The sequence below is a fragment of the Aptenodytes forsteri genome, unplaced genomic scaffold (genome assembly GCF_000699145.1).
Source record: "Aptenodytes forsteri isolate BGI_AS27 unplaced genomic scaffold, ASM69914v1 Scaffold49, whole genome shotgun sequence".
In the NCBI taxonomy this organism is placed as follows: domain Eukaryota; kingdom Metazoa; phylum Chordata; class Aves; order Sphenisciformes; family Spheniscidae; genus Aptenodytes; species Aptenodytes forsteri.
Window position 1 is genome coordinate 3,980,069 of NW_008795125.1, and position 17,905 is coordinate 3,997,973.

Below are 17,905 nucleotides of genomic sequence, written 5' to 3' on the forward strand. Positions count from 1 at the left end.
CATCATTTAAAGTCCCAGCCCTCGCTTAATCTACTAATGTATTTCTCCTGTGGATTCATGAGCTGATCGTATAGAACGCTTCCAAAAAAGCCACCCTTCAGCAGGAGAAAATATATATTTTTCAATTTTTAAGCTTTTCTAAAATATTTTTTTAATTTTAGCAAAGCCATCTTTCAAGAGCATATTCCAATGTCAAGCTTGAAGAAAAAATTCTGCCTCTGTCAAAATAATTTGCAAACTTTATTGGATATTTAAAAGCCTGATTACAGGACAAAACATGCATTAAGCATTTTGCTAAAATTCCAAAAACATAATTGCAGAATGTCATTATATTCAAAGGGTCACGTCCATAATAAATACCTGCAGCTTGAAAGCAGCTTGGAATTTTTTAAGAGTTTTAGCATCTGAAAAAGGCAAATGTTCTATAAACTGTTCTTAAAATTGTGACATTACATTGCAATGGTTAAAGCAAGGAACAGCTCAACCGAAGACTACAGAAAATCCCTGTCTTCTCAGGAGGTCTACACTGGGTTATACAATACTACTCTGGAAACAGCACTTCACCAAAGGTCTGGCAATTGGCTTCTGCTTAAAACATACTCTGCCTCGTAACATTCTTCAAAGGATTAAAACATAATTGATTCTGGCAGTACACATGGTCAGCATGATGTGCAGAGGGTTGCCAGTGGACATGGGGCCCTTACATAAAGGGCTGTTTTCTTTGTTTAAAATGGAAAAAAGAGTGGGAGGTGTGGAGAACAGTGAAATACAAAATGACTCAGAATCATAAAACATATTTTTTGAATCAGATTATTTCAACAACCGCATATGCAAATAGAAGGCTTCAAACGAAGACGGTGGCAGAGCTTCTGAATTGCTAAGGCAATTCACATATTCTTATTTCCATTAAAAAAAAAAAGATAGACGCTATAGTTATACACATCCTTCTAAGTATTCAGAGAATATTGCAAGTTGAACTCCAGAGAAGCCATCGATATCAGTCCGAAAGTGAGGGGGAACGGATTGATCGTGCACTGGCTGGACTGTTAGAGAAAGCAAAGGGATCCTTTTCCTTTTCTTTATTATCATGTTTATGTTTATGCTTATGCTTATGCTTGTGTTTCTTCTTCTTTTTCTTGTGCTCATGGTGGTGATGGTGATGGTGATCACTATGTTTTGAGGAGTTTGATTCTTTACTAAACACAGACAGTGGAGCTGCTGAGACAGGGTGCATGTTCATCTCTCCCGAAGATTGTTCTTTACCTAAAAAAAATGGACACAGTGGGATTAATAAATGTTTAACTTGCACTGTCTTCAAACATAAGAAATTCTGAAGTATTAGATCAAACCTACATTATCATTTAAACATGCAAACACAGAATCTGTTACTATACTTGTACTATTAGCTTTTTGGTTTTTTCAGAAAAGGCTCTGAACGGGCCATTAATGCTCCCATACTACTGACAATTTTTACAGAGGACCCCCCCTTCCTCCCTCAAAAATATAAATGTATCCCAGACAACTAGGAATTGTAAACAGCTAAGAAACTGCAAGTTATACTAGCTTCCAGAAATTCATTTTTAAACAGAGTAGGAAGGCCACTGTACCGTGAATAATGAAAATATAACCACTTATGTAAACTATGATATAAAGTGCAGGACTGGCATACGTTGAAGTGCAGTTTTGGGATGTGAACTCCTTTTAGTCAGGAGCTAAAGCTCCCTGCAAGAACATATAAACTTTTTGATACTGAATAGAAGAATTAAATTGCTTTCTCCAAAAATTGCGTCCTACAACCAATTTAGCCTATTTGAAAGATTATACAAAGTTTTGTTCTTAAACAAAAAGCAAATTCCAATAAAGACAATTACACCATCTTTATTAGTATGCATTTCACAAACACACTAGAACTACTTATATATTGAGTAAGCCTGGTATCTGAATCTGAGGAGAGAAAATCTGATCCATGGCCTCTCAATTCCTGAACCACTTTCTCATTCTTTCTTTGGCTCGTTTAGTATTTCATTATTTCACACAAACTGCAATAGCATCAATAGTAGGGATTAAAGGGCAATAACCTAAGAATAACATTGTTAATGAGAGGAAACACTTGGAAGGTAGGAAAGCTCGAATTCCTTTAGGCAGAAATTGAATCAAATCACTCACATTGCAAGAACGTGCTTTAACTACTAGACAAAGGTAGAGAAGCACCATCAGATTTTTGAAGGCAACTACTCTGTTAATTTTTACGTAAAATGGATTTTCTTCACAGCTGCTTTAAATGTTGGGGTTTTTCCTCCCCCCTCCAGTTTTTGGTGAAAATATCCCTGTTAAATAACAGGGAATGATGTTATAAACTTTGTAATTATCTTTTTCTATATATTTGAAAATGGATTTTTTTTTTCCAGTACATCTTTTTGGTTGGTTGGTTTTGTATCTTTAAGGGCAAGAATGATTCGTCTATGGTAATGATTCCTGGAAGTCTGAAGAGGCAGCTCCCTGTGGTATGACAAACAAGCATTGAGAAAGATTTCCACGCAATCTTTCTAGCCTTATCCAAAAGATTAAGAACTGATTCAGTCAAGCACACATATAGGAAAGTTTCTAGACAGCACAGCTGTTCTGTTTTTTGTTTGTTTGTTTTTAAATATGGCTGGAAAAAAACAAAATCTACATCTGTAAGCAGTGTTCAGAAGTAAGACTAGGAATACAAAACATTTTTACAGTGAGAATAATCAATGACTAACTACGGGACATGGTGGAATCTCTACTGCTTAAAGTCTTAAACAGCAGAAGTGACGTCTTTCTAGAAGTATGTTTGGGCTCGACCGCAAGATGTGAATATGGTGCAATATAAAATTCTGCTGATGTTACAAAGGAGGCTAGACTAGAGTACAATAGTTTCCAATAGACTTAAAATCTCTAATATGCAAGTATTTTAAAAAACTTTAATTTTTATTTCATCAGAACTATGCAGTAGTAAGCTCATGTTATCAGTGCAAAGACTTATTGTTAGAACTCACAATGACTTTACTTTTTCATGTATATTATGGCAGATAGAAGATATGCACACAAATTCAAACTTCCACTTGCTGACTTCAATGCACAGTTACTGCAACTTTTTTACACTGTTACCTGGAGCAGTTCTCGACAATGCAGACAGCATGTAAGTATACTGTATTTGATGCAAAAAGATACAAGATTGCTTCACAATTTAACAATTTTAATTATATTCCTCTTAAGGAACTCCTACGTGTACCTAAACCTATCCCTGTAAACTGAGCTCATTCCTATAAAGCATACAGCTTTTAAACAAGTAAGAAAATTTTCCTTAGCAGCTGCAAGCATGCAAAACCAGCCATGAAAGAGAAGACAGAACAGTGGAAAAAGGAGCATATCTGACTCAGGCCACTAGAAAAGGAATGGTTGGCGGTTGTACCTCAGAAAACCAAAGCACACAGTATTTGACCCCATTAAAACAGGCTACAGTAGTTAAAGGTGTACCGTTGCAGGGACACAAACACAGCTTCTAGTAACACAGAAATAAAGGTCGTGACAAAAAGCCTGAAGAAGACCCATCATTGTTTGTCCATAAAAGACGTACAAAAGATTATCCAAGGTATGGAACACATTCTCACATGTTCTCAAGCTATCGGCACATGATGCATTAAAATATACAAGGCAAACTAAAGTCAACTTAAAAGAAAGCAAAAAAACCACACACGACAAAACCCCTTAAACCTTCACAGCTCCATTAGTTCCAAATTGTGAAGGTATTTTTATATGGAAACTGAACCTGTAAGTCTAGACACTACATTTGTAACAACCTCAAACCAAAGCTAAGCCTCTGAGCTTTAAAAACTTTAAAAACGCAGTATAACTGCTATAAGAACACGGGCTCAAGTCTGCAGGGATGATGTAGGAGTAGTGCCAAGTGCCAGTCAAGACCAAGGATGCAATCAAACAGACACTCTTGACTCTGTTGCGCTACCTGCCACTTGTGCAAATTCCCTGCCGTTTACTGAACTACCAGCTCTGCTAACGCAACAATCTGCATTATCACTTCTTTACTTATTTCAGGTAGATTATTAAAAAAATCTATTATTTAAAGCAGTTAAACACCATTGACTGGAGCAAGTTAGGGAGCAAATACAACAGTAGCTTAAGCCAACAGGACTGAAGGGGTGGTGATGAGCACCTGGAAACTGAAAAAGGCAGAAGATCTCCAGGAAGGGGAGAAATGGGATCCAACTGCAACTCAGGGGCTACTGATGCTTAAGGAGACAGTCAACATTGGTAATATGGGACAAATGTCAATTAAAAAGAAAAAAAAAAAAAAAATCAAAGAATGTCATTACAAAAATCTACTTTTACTGAGCCAGTACTAAGAGTACACATACACTTTCTTCACAGAGGTCAATGATAGCTATAATCTGCTCATCTTTTAAATACAAAAATAACAACTATCCAGAAAATTTCCTCCAGCTGTTAAAGAGTGCTTTGAAATCAGGAATCAAATATATTGATCCTGGACGATGGCTCAGAAAGGATGTATGCAGACTACCGAACTCAGTTGTCTGTAAAATGGACAGACCTGTAAAAGCTCTATAAAAAATTTTACAGATTTGTACCTGTAAAATTCACTGTTAAACTTGCAGAATGCTTTTTCTTCATTTTAATTTCTTTTTAATTAATATCTACTTAAAGCCCGTGCCAGGAACCTGCCAAACTAGGAAAGCAAGGCTAAATAGGAATTGCTTTACAGGGCATTAATATCATCCTCATATCAACAGGGGTAGCAGGACTGCTGCAAGGAGGCACAAAGCACTCCCTCTTCCTGCAGGGAACCCACTTCCTCCTGGCAAAGGGAACAGGACTGGAACCCAGGTTTCTCAAATCACAGAAACACACAGTAAGTGGAGGGTGAGCCCAGGAGCTCATTTCTGAAGTGGTTAGTAGCATTCCTTGGAAGAAAATGCACATACGTTGTGTCTATCCACTTGGATCTCCTTCTGTTTGGGATGTGGAGATTCCAATGTAATTATTAGCTTTGCGGTGTTCCAGCTAGCTGGATAGGTGTTTAAAATTAAGACAGGATGACTATCCCATGGGAGAAAGATCAGAAACTTTGTGCACACCTTGTCACAGGGACCAATACAAATGCTGTAGATATTGTGAGAGAGAATAAAATATGAAAACACAGGTCTCGTAGTTTAATTTTAGAATGAAAGGGGTTTAGATCTTGATAAGCTTTAAAGTAACGTTTTCTGTCATAATAAAAATCGCTGTCAGATAATTATAACATCCTGTTCATCAATTATCTAGGGTAAGTTTTTTTCTTTTTAAGCATCATTGGTGCATGAACGTTGAACAATGTTGTTGGGTACAGTGTTTTACCTATTTTACTCTGATTTTGTTATTGAACCTTTATAATTTGGGAACATGTAACCTGAGACTTTAACATGCCAACAAGCTTTCATAAGGTCTTCCATATGGTCTCTCCTGTATTTCTGATTTTGTGTGAAGAGTGTGGGACACCACAGACTTACAGTCTCTGCTTCTTTGCATGTACAATCTATTTAAAACAGCTGGCTTATGTAGGACTTTTCCAAATTGACACTTGTTAAAAATGACCCCATTTGCACCCTGATTTATGCAAACGTCAGAGAGGGAGAAACCAACTTGACATATCACAGCAAAGGATAAGGCCCGTGGGTCCAGTGTTTCGGCTGAGGACAGGCTGGTGCTCCAGAACGTGACACCGACCACCTCTGGGAAGAAGGGGACATCAACACAAGCACACAAGCATTTAGTATGTCTCTCCCAGAAGCCAAAGAAAGCTTGCTAATGAGAAAAATAATGCACTTTCTTTGCCTAGCAGTTGAACTGCAGCTCTGGCTAGCATTTTCTCTAAAGAGAGAACACTAAAAATTCTGAAAAGATCTTAAAAACTGTTTTAACAATTATCCTGTTTTTCCTTATTTCTACTTTTCTTTTTTAGTATTACCCTGGAAACATTCAAGACACACTATTTTTTAATTTAATGCTGTGTTTATGCATCTGTTGAACCATCAACAAGGCACATACAGAAAGTTACCAAGCGTAAATAATTCCAAGCTCCCAGAACGCAAGAGTGTCTTGCCATTTGTCTTAAGAAGCAGAATTTTCAAATTACGTATCTCTGAAAAAAAGTTACCAATTTTCTGTCTAGTTGAGTGTTCTTTTAAGGACCACATGACAAAATTTAAAGTTTGAGAGTTAGAAGTAAAGATCTAGTTAAAAAAAAAAAACAACAAAACACTCAAAAGTTTTCTGAGGGTGTGCTAAACAAATCATTTAATTTGGCTCCAACATAAAAATATTAACTAGTTCCAATTTACAGATTCATTTGACTTCGTATTTTTAGTGGGATTTATATCCAGATAGATAATTCCTTATACCTATACCAAAGGATAGCCTCTGCTAAAGTATTGCATAGACGAGCTGGTGACTAAACTACAGTATGCTTTTAACTGGTAACCGTTTTATTAATTTCCTCATTTGACTTTCATTTAACAGCTATAAGCTTTGTCCTTACATTAAAATAATAGCTTAACTATGGTGTTAGTTTTACTACATTTACTTTAATATTCTAGAAAATTCTAGAGTATTCCCTACTCTAGAGAAAAAGAACATTTAAATCAGTAAGTCAATTCAGAATACTTTGTGCCTCTAACAGTTTCAGGTAGTTCACTTGAAAATCTCGTTGCTAGCCTCATCCATCTTCTAAGTCTGAGAGTGATCAGTTGTTTTCTCAGAGACAATCACAGCTACAATATTATGTTGGTTTTATTAAATCATGTAGTTGACACACTGCAACAATTCTCATTTATGTTGTCACTATATCTGCAGGGCTTATGCTTTTATTAAAGCTGCTTTCATGTACTTTAGGATAAAGCACTTGAAAATACCCTGCCTTGTGAAGTGTACAATTAACCACATACTATTTCAGTGAGGCAAAATTATCTACGGAACCTGAAAGCCTATGAGTTACCAGTTTGGAAACAGTTATATTTTAGGTAATAAAGTCAACATATGTGTAACGGATACTGTCAAACAGATACTATATTAATATTATATGTTATTAAAGGGTAGTCTAACAGAACAGTTGTAACAGCTTTTCCCTCCTTAAAAAGTAAAGCAAAAATCCATCATTGTCAGTGGTGTCCTCACATCCAAGAAGTGCTCATTTATGTTTGTCTGTGTGCTGATGTTTTGGTAACCCTTTTTGGCAAGGAGCCACTAACTAATGGCTGAACTTTGAGGTACTGGTGCTCTTATAGATAACTCAGGTAACTCTGCTGAGCTGCAGAGGACCGGGCTTTTTATACCGTTCAGACTGCGTTCCTATTAACTACTGTATCCGCACTTGAAATGCGGTGATTTGCACCACAAGCTCAAATCTACTGTTGTAAATGTACTGTTTAAACATAATGACTACAGTAGTTTCCCTCTACAGTTTACTGCAGTATGTGCTGTATCCAGCTTAAAATCGTTCCAGAAACAATTCAATCCAGCTAAATCATTATTTCCTGAAGCTGCAGACAGTAACTGTGATAAATAAGACCGCGATCCAATCAACACGTATGAGTGTGGCCTAGACCTTCAAAGTTTCATGTACATCTACATGGTAGACAGTGATCTACAAGGTCAGCGGTGGAAATGTCCAGTTTGGTTATCCTGGAAAACAGCAAAAGGATTAATAGAATGGCCAAAGGATTTTTCTGATCTGAGTTCGAATGCTCAGGATGTGTCCTCAAAGCCCACTGCTCCCGAATGTTATCAGAAAAAGGATTGCCAGTGCACAAAGAGAACATCGCTGTATTTAGTTTTTTTCTTTTGTAGAAATAAAGAAAAGAGAGAATTGGATACGGCTTTGTATCAACTGTCAAACTACCAAAAATAGCTGGGAAAATTCTAACTAAATGTTTATCAGTGATGACCTGTTGAGCCATAATGATGTGCAACTTCACTGGTAGATCACGCAGGCTACAGCCAGGCATTTATCTTGGAAGCAGAAAAGAACAGGCCAATCAATAACTACTGACACGTACAGCAGAACTTCTTCAAGATTAATTTTGAAGTATTGTACTTTCAGATGAGTGAAATATTAAAGTAAATAAAGAAGCGTATCTTAATCCAATTTCACTGAAGTCAACAATGCATGACAAGTCACCTTACAGTCTGAAATGAGAGTTTAAATCTACTGCTTACACAAAATCTGATCTTGAAATTCTTTTGATTGTAAGATAAGAGTAAGGAGCATTACTACTTTCTTGATGATTTAGTAGCAAATAAAAATCTGTTCTCGCATTCGAAACGTGACCTTGCACAGCTTTAGAGGCTCAAAGGAGGCTACCATGTTTCTAGTCCTTAGGGCAGATGAATAATCAACACAACAGCATTCTTCAGACAGTTCACAACTGATGTTTTGTTTGCTTTAATAACTTCCTGAAAAATGCTCAGAACCCCTTATAACTACCAGAGTCCACAGTTCTATTATCATAGACAGGATGCTTTAGCAGGATTTAAAACATCTTGTCTATGAACAACTACGAAAGGTGCTGTAATTGTAGTACTGAAACCTGTAATCCTGCATGAGTTGTAGTACAAGACTTCTTTTATTGCCCTTGCAGCGTGTCTCAACCCTAACCTTTCACACATGAGCAGAAGCATACAGAAAAAATCTTTTAAAGGAAAATAATATTTTCCTGGCTTTATGGGGGTTACATCAACTTGAACAAATCCAAATTATCATTCAGGGTGGTGTGGGGAGTGTAAAAAAAAAAAAAAAAAAATACACAGATATGGCAGGATTTAGACCCAACATGAACTTCCTCCTGGCAGCTGCTGTTCGCAGGCTGTGTTTGGCTGATGACCTAACACTTCATGTGACATGTGGGGACATAACCCACAGCTGTGAGAGGAAAACTGAGTATGGACTAAGAGCTCGCTGCCTTCTAAGTAAGAGTCACAGAACTGAGGCAGATACGAGATCTTGCAGATTTACTAACAAGATACTGAGACCATTTCAGAACCTGTTGTCAATCTGTTTCACAGTAATCACTCACTGAAGTGCACCCATCCTCCGGCATTGCTGCAAAAACTCAAAGGCCCTCAGGAAATATTATCTGTGATTCCTTTGTAAAACAGAACACTCCTATGTGTGAACCATTTTATTTACGTATGCTTTTATTTTTCCCCATCTGTTTGGCATTTCTTCTCAGAAGTATGCCATTTCCTAAAGATTGAACTGTCTTTATTTACTCAGTCTGAAATTCATACATCTCTGCTTCTAAGAAAAATGCTATGAATATGAAACAGGTGAAATTTTAGAAGCAAAGGATATCTGAAGTGGAACTGTTTCTAACCGCATAAACCAAAGAAAATGAAATTAATCTGAAGTGTTTGAAAATAATGCTTTTCAAAGGCTTATTATTTAAAATGAATTCTGTGGCAAAACCCCAGCATTTGTCTCATTTATTACCTAGGAAAGAAAATGTATTTCAGTGTGCTGAATGCCTAAACGGCAGAGGTGAGAAGGTCATTCAGCACACAAGTGAAACTCGAAGTAGCTTTTGTCTGCTGTAGGTCTACAAAAGCAGCAGTCAACTAGCCATTACTCCATTCCTGATCAGACCTTACCCTTTCTGAACTCTAGTGCAAACTTAATATGCAACAGTCCTGGAGCACAGAGCTGGCGTACAAAGGGTCCCGTAAGTCCTATTTGTGAAGTATTTGGCAGAGTTTTGTTTATGACTTTATATTCCGTAGAGTGTGTAAATCTAGTAAAAAAAATTGTTGCAAAATATCATGTACGAGTTATAAATACTAATCCTCAGCGGATCAGCTTTGCACTCGCGTGCCCTGGATGTGTCATTCTCTGCCGTAACAGAAAATGTGATGGTTGACCATAACACTGAGGACAAAATTCAAAGCAGCTGAGAGGTTTAAAGTAAAGGTTGTGCGGAATTAGGCTCCTAAGTTCACGAGAGCAACCTATATGCAGCCTTCCCCTTTACTCTGCTGAAATGCCTATGATTTAGGCAAAAAGTTGTGAGTTTTGCTACTCTACATATCTAACAGCAAATCCATCCTGGCAGAGCTGGCTGTTACAGGCACATGTCATTAACCAAAGGCCATCTGGAATCCAGAAACTAGACCTCCCTGTGTTTTATGTCCCCATATGAACTTAATTTGTTAGCTGAGCAATGACAGCAGTTACCTTTTATAAAAAAAACCAAAACCCCCTAGTGGCTAGAGCATCTGCCAAGGAAGTAAAAACATAAGTCCTAGGCCCTAAGGGAGTATGAGCCTACAGCTTCCACGCCCTCGGCCAGCACCAAGGCACCGGCCTCAGCAGGATACTCAGAGCAGGAACATCCACCAGCCCTTCTCTTAAACGGGGCTGCTAAATTGCCAGGTCACAGGGAAAGCGATGAGGTCGCCTGTCAGTGTAGCTCAGGACCTAGGGCACTCAAGACGGAACCAACATTCCAGATCCTGCTGCTAAAGTCTACTTGTGTTTTACATTAGGCAACCACTGGATAAACACAGAAAAACAAGCAAGAGGGTAATTACTCTGAATCCTACTTCTAAGGCCAAATACTTCACTTTTACACATTGCAGTACTGCAACCTTAAAACCTTGTTTTGGATGTGTACCGAAGATCTCTCAAAATGCTTGTTACGTAGTCACACTACCTCAGCTTAGCTCCACTGGCACATTCTGGAACTAAACTTAAGAAATGTGGTTAAAATATTTTGAGAAAATGAGACTAAACACAGAATTTCTTTGCTAGTGACAGATAAGCAAAGAAGGTGGAAGTTCATCAATGAAGTTCAGCCTCCTTTAAGGTTTTAAGAAACACTATTCTTTGAGAAGTAATTTAGCCAAATAGTTTATGAAAAAGATTCTAAGAAAAGTAGTAAAAGAAAAGAAGTGCTTGAAATGAAACCATTTTACTCATAGATGCAATCTTTTCAACTTTGAAAAGCCCTTCTAAGCATCTTTGAGGCTTGCATGTTTTTTAACTACTGATGTTAAGTTATAAATCATTAATATTAGAGGGTTTTTTTACCTGAATAGTCTTGCTGGTTTTTTAAAAGTTAATCTTCAAAATTATTATTTTTTAAATGACAACAATGGCAAAATAAGTTTTACCTAATTGCTTATGGGGTTCTATTTCAGCTTTATGTTATTTTATTCATTCCTTAGCTTTTCACTTTTATAAGCACGATACATACTTGCCTTACTTAGATATCTATGTATGAAAATACATGTGTACGCAGTTATTGGTAAGTATCCTGGGAAGCTAAAGAAGTGTTCTTATGCTGTCTTTACATACTTCCTTAAATTCAGTGAACATTTAACACTTACCAGCACTGTACGTATGGGAATAAGCAGTAGCAAAAAAACCCCACAACCGAAATAGTTGAAAAATTCGTACTATCATTTTGCCAATAAATTTACTCGTACCTGGTGTGGATGGTCTCTCCAACATATTCAAATGATGGTAAATAAAGGCTTGGCTGTCATGAACTGTGTCCATATCAATTTCCTCCTCTTCTTGAGAGTTTGAGAACTAAGATATCAGGAAAAAAAATAAGCAGATGCTAATAATTCATAAGAATATCACTAAATAGAACTTAAAATATTTTATTTTTGAGGTAAACTGGGGGTGAGAGGGAAAGGAAGTGATATCTACCACTGCAAAGGAAAAAAAATTCAATAAAATTAAGAAGCATCAGTGTCTTTTCTTCTTTCTAATTTACCATGAAGCTGTGTGAACAAGAGCATTAACTGTCAACTTTAGTTCTTGCCAGCCAATAAAGAATCTGATGGGAAATGATTTTGCCAAAGTAAGTGTAACAACTACTGTACACATATACACAACATGTCTTTTGTTTGAACACAGCTTTAAGGGAAGTCAGCAGAAGCTGCTGCTGTTATTCTGAATACCCTACATATTGTGCAAGTTGAATTTCCATTTCTTACTCTGATTTTGAGTTTGACTTTACTGTCTTCATTCTTCTCTAGTATTTGCCCTGGCTCCAATGGAGACCCGAGTGGCATATCAGCCTTCCTCTTCACCCCCTGCTGATGACCAGAAATGCTGGATGCTGTTTCCTTAATAAGATGATCATCCTCCTGAAGCAGCATTAAAAGACCAAAATTAGAAGATAGCAAGAGCCATGTTTCAGCCTAAAAGAGACCTGATAGCTGAAAACACTTCTGAGTAAAGTGGGTGATTTGAACAAAGTTTTCCCTGTAGTTCTGGCAGAAAGTATTTTCTAAAACCCTGTATGGATTTGTGCCAACCTCTCCTACAAACATAGTTTCTCTTTACTTCTATCCCTGCTCCCTCTGCATATCTAGCATTGGCATCTTTTCTGTCCCTTCTCACAATCATGGTACTGTTGGTGTGCAACAACATTTGCTGCCTCTGAATAGCCTTTCTATAAATCTGTGCCTCGCAGAGTCTCCTCAGTCCAAATCTCAGTTGAAAAACTGTGATAGCCTCTGATCTACGCATGGGATTTAGCTAAATCTTCTTTTAGTTAGCTTTAAAAGCTAATGCTTACTTTGTTGAATACAAATCATAATGAGCACTCATAACTTGGGGGTTTTTTTTATTTCACAACAATATTTATTAAAAAGAGTTAAACTGTTTTGTAAATTACTGCTTAGATTATAAAAAACCCAGGGTCAAAGGAATATAAAAATAGCAGGAGAGTCTACTGTGTTACACATATAGTCATCAAAACAGGAGACAGGTGTTCCAACAAGTCCAATACACAAAATACAGAAGGAAAGATAAAGCACCCACAGAAGCAAACATAATTAAAAACCCACTAGAAACTAGATTTAAGCCATATCATAGACTGTCAAGAGCATATGCTGCTCCACTGAACTGCTCTTCCTCTATCCTACAAAGGGCACTCCGGCCCCACAAACTCTTGCCCTGAACAATTCAAATTCAATTTTGTGAAGTGGGTAACTTTTACCATCCTCAGCAAATTCAGTGTCACAAGTCTATCGGTACTGATTTTAACATGTTTATGCTTTCAGAATATACAGTCTGCTTTAAAGAATCTAGTTAATCTGATGTATTCTATCACCTGCTGATTCTTTTTTCCCCTCAAATATACATTTCCCTTTTTTCATCCCTATTATTTAACCCAACACACTGCTGTTGTGAAACGCTTTTGGATAAACTTTGGCTGATGTGAGAGGCAGCCTTTGTCTTATATTACTGGTTTGGTTTTTTTTACAAGGAAAATCAGTTCCCTGAATTTTGGGGGAGTTACAGTGAAAATGGTAACCTTAACAAAAGGGGTAGGAGAAGATACGAGGGATGAAGTATGAATTGAGGCTTATACTAATGCTGTTATTTTCAGACTAGTGTAAGCCAGGACTGCTGCTAAAAGAAGCAGCCTCTTCCCCTTCCTCACACATTTCTGTCTTGGGCCGCCACAAGCATTTGTATAACTACATGATGAACTGGACCAGGAAGCTGACCCAGCAGGAAGTATCTGTTCATAAAAATGTTTTTTTTTCAACCAGATCCTCCCCTGATCCAACTCACTATGCAGCAACAACAACTGTGCTAGCACAAGGGAGAGGACAGCATAGGAAAAAGAAGAGTTAAGAGGAAATTTTTTGATTGAGATAGTCTGACTGCTAAAAAAAGTTCGTATGTTCACTGAACTGCAGCCTAAAAATCTGCAAACAAAATGTCTCCTGCTATTTAATTTTGATGTTTGTGCGCAGCAAATTAGGACTTATTACACATTCTGTAAATATGTAGGATAGCTCTAAGGGTATTTGACTCCATCATCATTTTCTCCCCCTACTGGAAACAGCCTGCAAGGTACTGTGATAATTTGCACTCTCAGTATACTTCTCAATAAAAACGATTTAGAAATTAACTATGGGACTGATAAAGTAACAGTAAACCATCCCATTCAAAAGGGTGGAAAGAGTTTCAAACATGCTAACTACATGTTCACATTCTCTTTCAGGATTTACTCCTAAGCAGTTTCAATCAAATGTAATTTTTGAAACTGTTTAGAAAATTACTCATTATCTCCATGTCTGTTGAGTTTTTTTTCCCCTCATAATTAAATTTGTCCAACAAAAAGATTTAGTCTTGCAGCAGTGGCAGGTACTCTTAAGAAAAGTACGACTTGAACAGTTTGCAAGATCCATTTTCTAACTACACAATGGATTATGTTAGGACTGAAGCCTCCGAAGCCAGAAAGATATCAAACTTAATGTATGCGATTTTTCAGGTGTTACAAATCCTTCAGAGCACAGCACTAAGTAGTCAGATTCAAGTGTTCAATGAAGGTGTGTTAAAGTTCCAACTTTCACATCTCTTAAAGTTGTTTAAAAAGAGGTATATCTATGTATTTTAAGATGTAACAAATTTACTGATAAAAGGTTTTGTTTTGGAAAACTGCATAACTGGCCTATAAGCAATATTCTTAGTCTAATAAAAAAAAAGTTTTCATCACAGCATCAAACATTTCTGTGAATCACATCATGTCTCATAAGCAATATAGAAAAAGGAAAGTTTTATAAAGAACAGAAATGATGAGACTAGAAAAAACAAGTAAAAAGCTTGCATACGCTATACAAAGTTAAAAAAAGGCAAAAAAGTTATGGTATATGCCAGCTTTTCCAGTGGAAGGAATAAAGAGTAACAAGGTATAAAGGTAGCTTAGGTAAAGCATGAGAAGCTTGAACACAATACAAAATTAAATCAGCAACCCACGCAAGGACTCAGAGCCAGCTGAATGGGATGTATGCAGATGGTTTGTGCTTACGGTGTTCTGAAATCCTACTGACTGTCCGTGATTGTTAGTACTATTCACAGGTTCCTGATTATTTGCAACTGATTCGGGGATAATCGTTGGATTAAGTACAGCCTTCTTTTCTTTCAGATTAAGAACAAGTCCAAGCTCTGGTAATGGTAAACAAGAAGGTCTGCTGAGGCCAAAAAGTGTGAAATAGAGGTCCACAGCACCACATCGTAATCTCCAGTCATGTGAAGTTCCTAAAATCCAAAAGATATTATTGTTAATACAGAGATACAATCTTCTCCTCCCCAACAAATAAGACAGTTTAAGTGATCTGGATCCACCAGAGTATGGCATTTTCTGTGCTTAAGATACACTTCCCTCATTATTCCTGCCTCTTATTGACTCAAACTCACCCGCCACATCCTGTTTAAAAGGAAGGCTTTGAGCCGTTTGGGTTGTAAGCTGGACACGTTTAGTAGAACAAGACTGGGAAACCAAGTGCTATAATAACACAATGAAAAATAAAAGGAAAATAATCACACCCATATGCTTTTATTTTTAAAGTTTCACTTTAGGTTTTACTATCGGACAACTAAGTAGAACATTTTGTTACCAAACTGGCTTCCTGTATCAGTGGATTTGGTTGCACTTGCCTATGTATTCCATGAAATGTAGTAGCAGCCTTAAGCATGACTGAGATCTGTACCCTCTGGAAACCACACTGATAGAGAACACAAACCAGCAATACATAAACATACTTTTTGATGTCACTACTATGTCACATACTTCACTGGATACTCAATACTTTAATTTGTACTCATACTGGAGATATCTATTCTTACTGCACAAAGCAATGCTTCATTGATTTTATTTTTCACTGCAAACTGTGTACTGCTTTTGTATCTTCATACACAAATGGTCAAAGCACGTTTGGCACCAATCACAACAGAAAGACATCTAACATCTGGTGCAATGCTGCAGATACAGTGATTCTGGTGTTAACTCAGCCCAGCTCTTGACTGATTGCAAGTTTATTGAACATATTGTTCCACAGCAGGAATAGAACTATATCTGGTAAACAAGACACAGATGTGCCAATTGCCATGTTAATGTGGCTGTGCAAGACAGCACAAAATAAAATTACAAGATCTATCCCTGTAAATACTAAGTTTCATGGGGCTAAAGAGTGTTTTGAGTAAGCTTAGCTGTACATACACTTACCCAGTTACAAGTAACTCTGATGAGTTTCATGAACAGCTGGGTAAGGAGAAAGCGATATGAGTATTAATCTGGACGTTTCTAACATCAAAATACTCTCCAGAGAATGACACATTCACAGATATTAAAACTATTCTAATATTTTAACAGTAAATAGTTTACTCAACTTCTTAAACTAGTACATCTTGAAATGATACGATGAATTCCCATTCAGTATCTCTCCCCTTTTCCAGCGGAACAGCTAAGCTTCAATACAATTGGTTGCTGAATTTCTCTGCAAACTTTGGAACTTGTGAGCATTATCAATTTAATGCAGATTAACACAGAAGAAAAAAAAAAGATTACATGTATCAATCAAGAGTCTGTTTTCTATTGCATGTGCTTATGTTAAATGAAAGCAACTCATGATTCTAGAATCATGCAGCTTTAAACCTGGCTACTAACTTGTCTCACATTAACAAACATTTTTTCAAAGCACCCTGGAATGCTACAGTTATCCCTTACAGAAAATAAATTGAAACATTATGTCATCTTGATGCATAGAAATTTAAGTACTTAAAGCCCCATGAATCATAATAAGAATGTATACCCTATTTCTTACTTGCAAAAAGAGGTAATGGTTGTAAGTAACACTGCACACATTCTTCTCTCAAGAAAAAAGAAAAACAAACTCTCTGATAGGAACATCAAAATTGTTTATTTTCTGTGCCTGACACTTGGCAAATCCTACAAAACCGAACTACTAGTAGTCTCCCCACTTCAACCCCTGGAGTGTAGCTGTAAACTTTTAAACACTAAAAATAATGATACACAGAGAACAGACAGCCTTCAATGACCTAAAAAAGCTATATAAACGTTTATATGTAATCTATGTAGTAATGTGCCAGATGTTAAAGGGCAGTTTCTCAGGACTGGATAAAACTGCTTCAGTAATGAAAAACAGGTCAATGGTAAAGATGCAAGCCCTTCTCTCATTAGGATCCTTCCTAATCACACAAGGCAAATTGAGTCTTAGGTTTATAATACACTTCTAGAAATCTCGTTTAAATTATCTATACAAATGTTATCCTCTCATATTCTCTCACAGTTTAGTAAAAGAGGACAAAGAGAGACTACCTAATCTAAAGCAAACTATAAAGAAAAAGGTAACACAGACACCATCATTTGAGGAAACATTTGCTTTGAACGTCTGGGTCAAAGAATCATTCTGTGCCAAAGTACATCAAAGCACACTACAGTAGTAGACAAAATAATGAAAACCAAGGAGGCTTGGTACCCTGTGTCACTGAGCGAGTTCTGGAGGTACGTATGTGACATTGAATTTCTGAGACTGAATTTTCAATTTCTAATTATCAAAACTAAGAGACCGCTTGGATATTCTGAAGCAAGTCTTTAACACTTATTTAAAAAAACCCAAAACAACCAACCAAACAAACCAAAAACCAACCTGAATTCATCAGTTTCCAAAGTTGATCTACCAAAGCTTCGTTACACAAAGGGGACTCCATGTTCTTGGTAAAAGGTGGATTCTTAGTCAGCATATCCAGAATCTTATGCCTGAAAAAGAAATAGAAAAAAACCACCTTTATTAAGTCCAAATGAATACACTAAGAATACAAAGTCTGTTCAGTTTGCGACATTCTTACAAACTTATTCAAATACAGGATTTCTTCCGATGTTTTATGCTTTTAGCTCTTCCGTCTGTCCACAATATGCATAGACATGGATTTACCATCAGCAATATAATTTAAAGTTAAGAAGTAAGGTGCAAAGCAGCAGGATGTTATTAGACATAATTTTTAACAGTTAGGTACAAAATTGTAGGCTACATTATGCTCTTC

General features: G+C 36.9%; 1 protein-coding gene across 2 annotated transcripts in view; it reads right to left on the minus strand.

Moving 5' to 3' along the window:
* Positions 1 to 222: 222 nt before the first annotated feature.
* Positions 223 to 17,905, minus strand: part of TAF2 (TATA-box binding protein associated factor 2) — a 68,439-nt gene continuing 50,756 nt past the window's right edge. The window contains exons 22-26 of one of the 2 annotated variants that reach the window (XM_019471519.1): positions 17,512 to 17,621; positions 14,871 to 15,100; positions 12,037 to 12,189; positions 11,518 to 11,623; positions 223 to 1,263 (exon numbers count right to left, since the gene is read on the minus strand). In XM_019471519.1, the coding sequence (XP_019327064.1) occupies positions 998 to 1,263; positions 11,518 to 11,623; positions 12,037 to 12,189; positions 14,871 to 15,100; positions 17,512 to 17,621 (865 nt within the window). In that variant the 3' untranslated portion in view covers positions 223 to 997. The remainder of the gene's footprint in view (positions 1,264 to 11,517; positions 11,624 to 12,036; positions 12,190 to 14,870; positions 15,101 to 17,511; positions 17,622 to 17,905) is intronic. The other variant, XM_009277213.2, reaches the window with a different exon arrangement.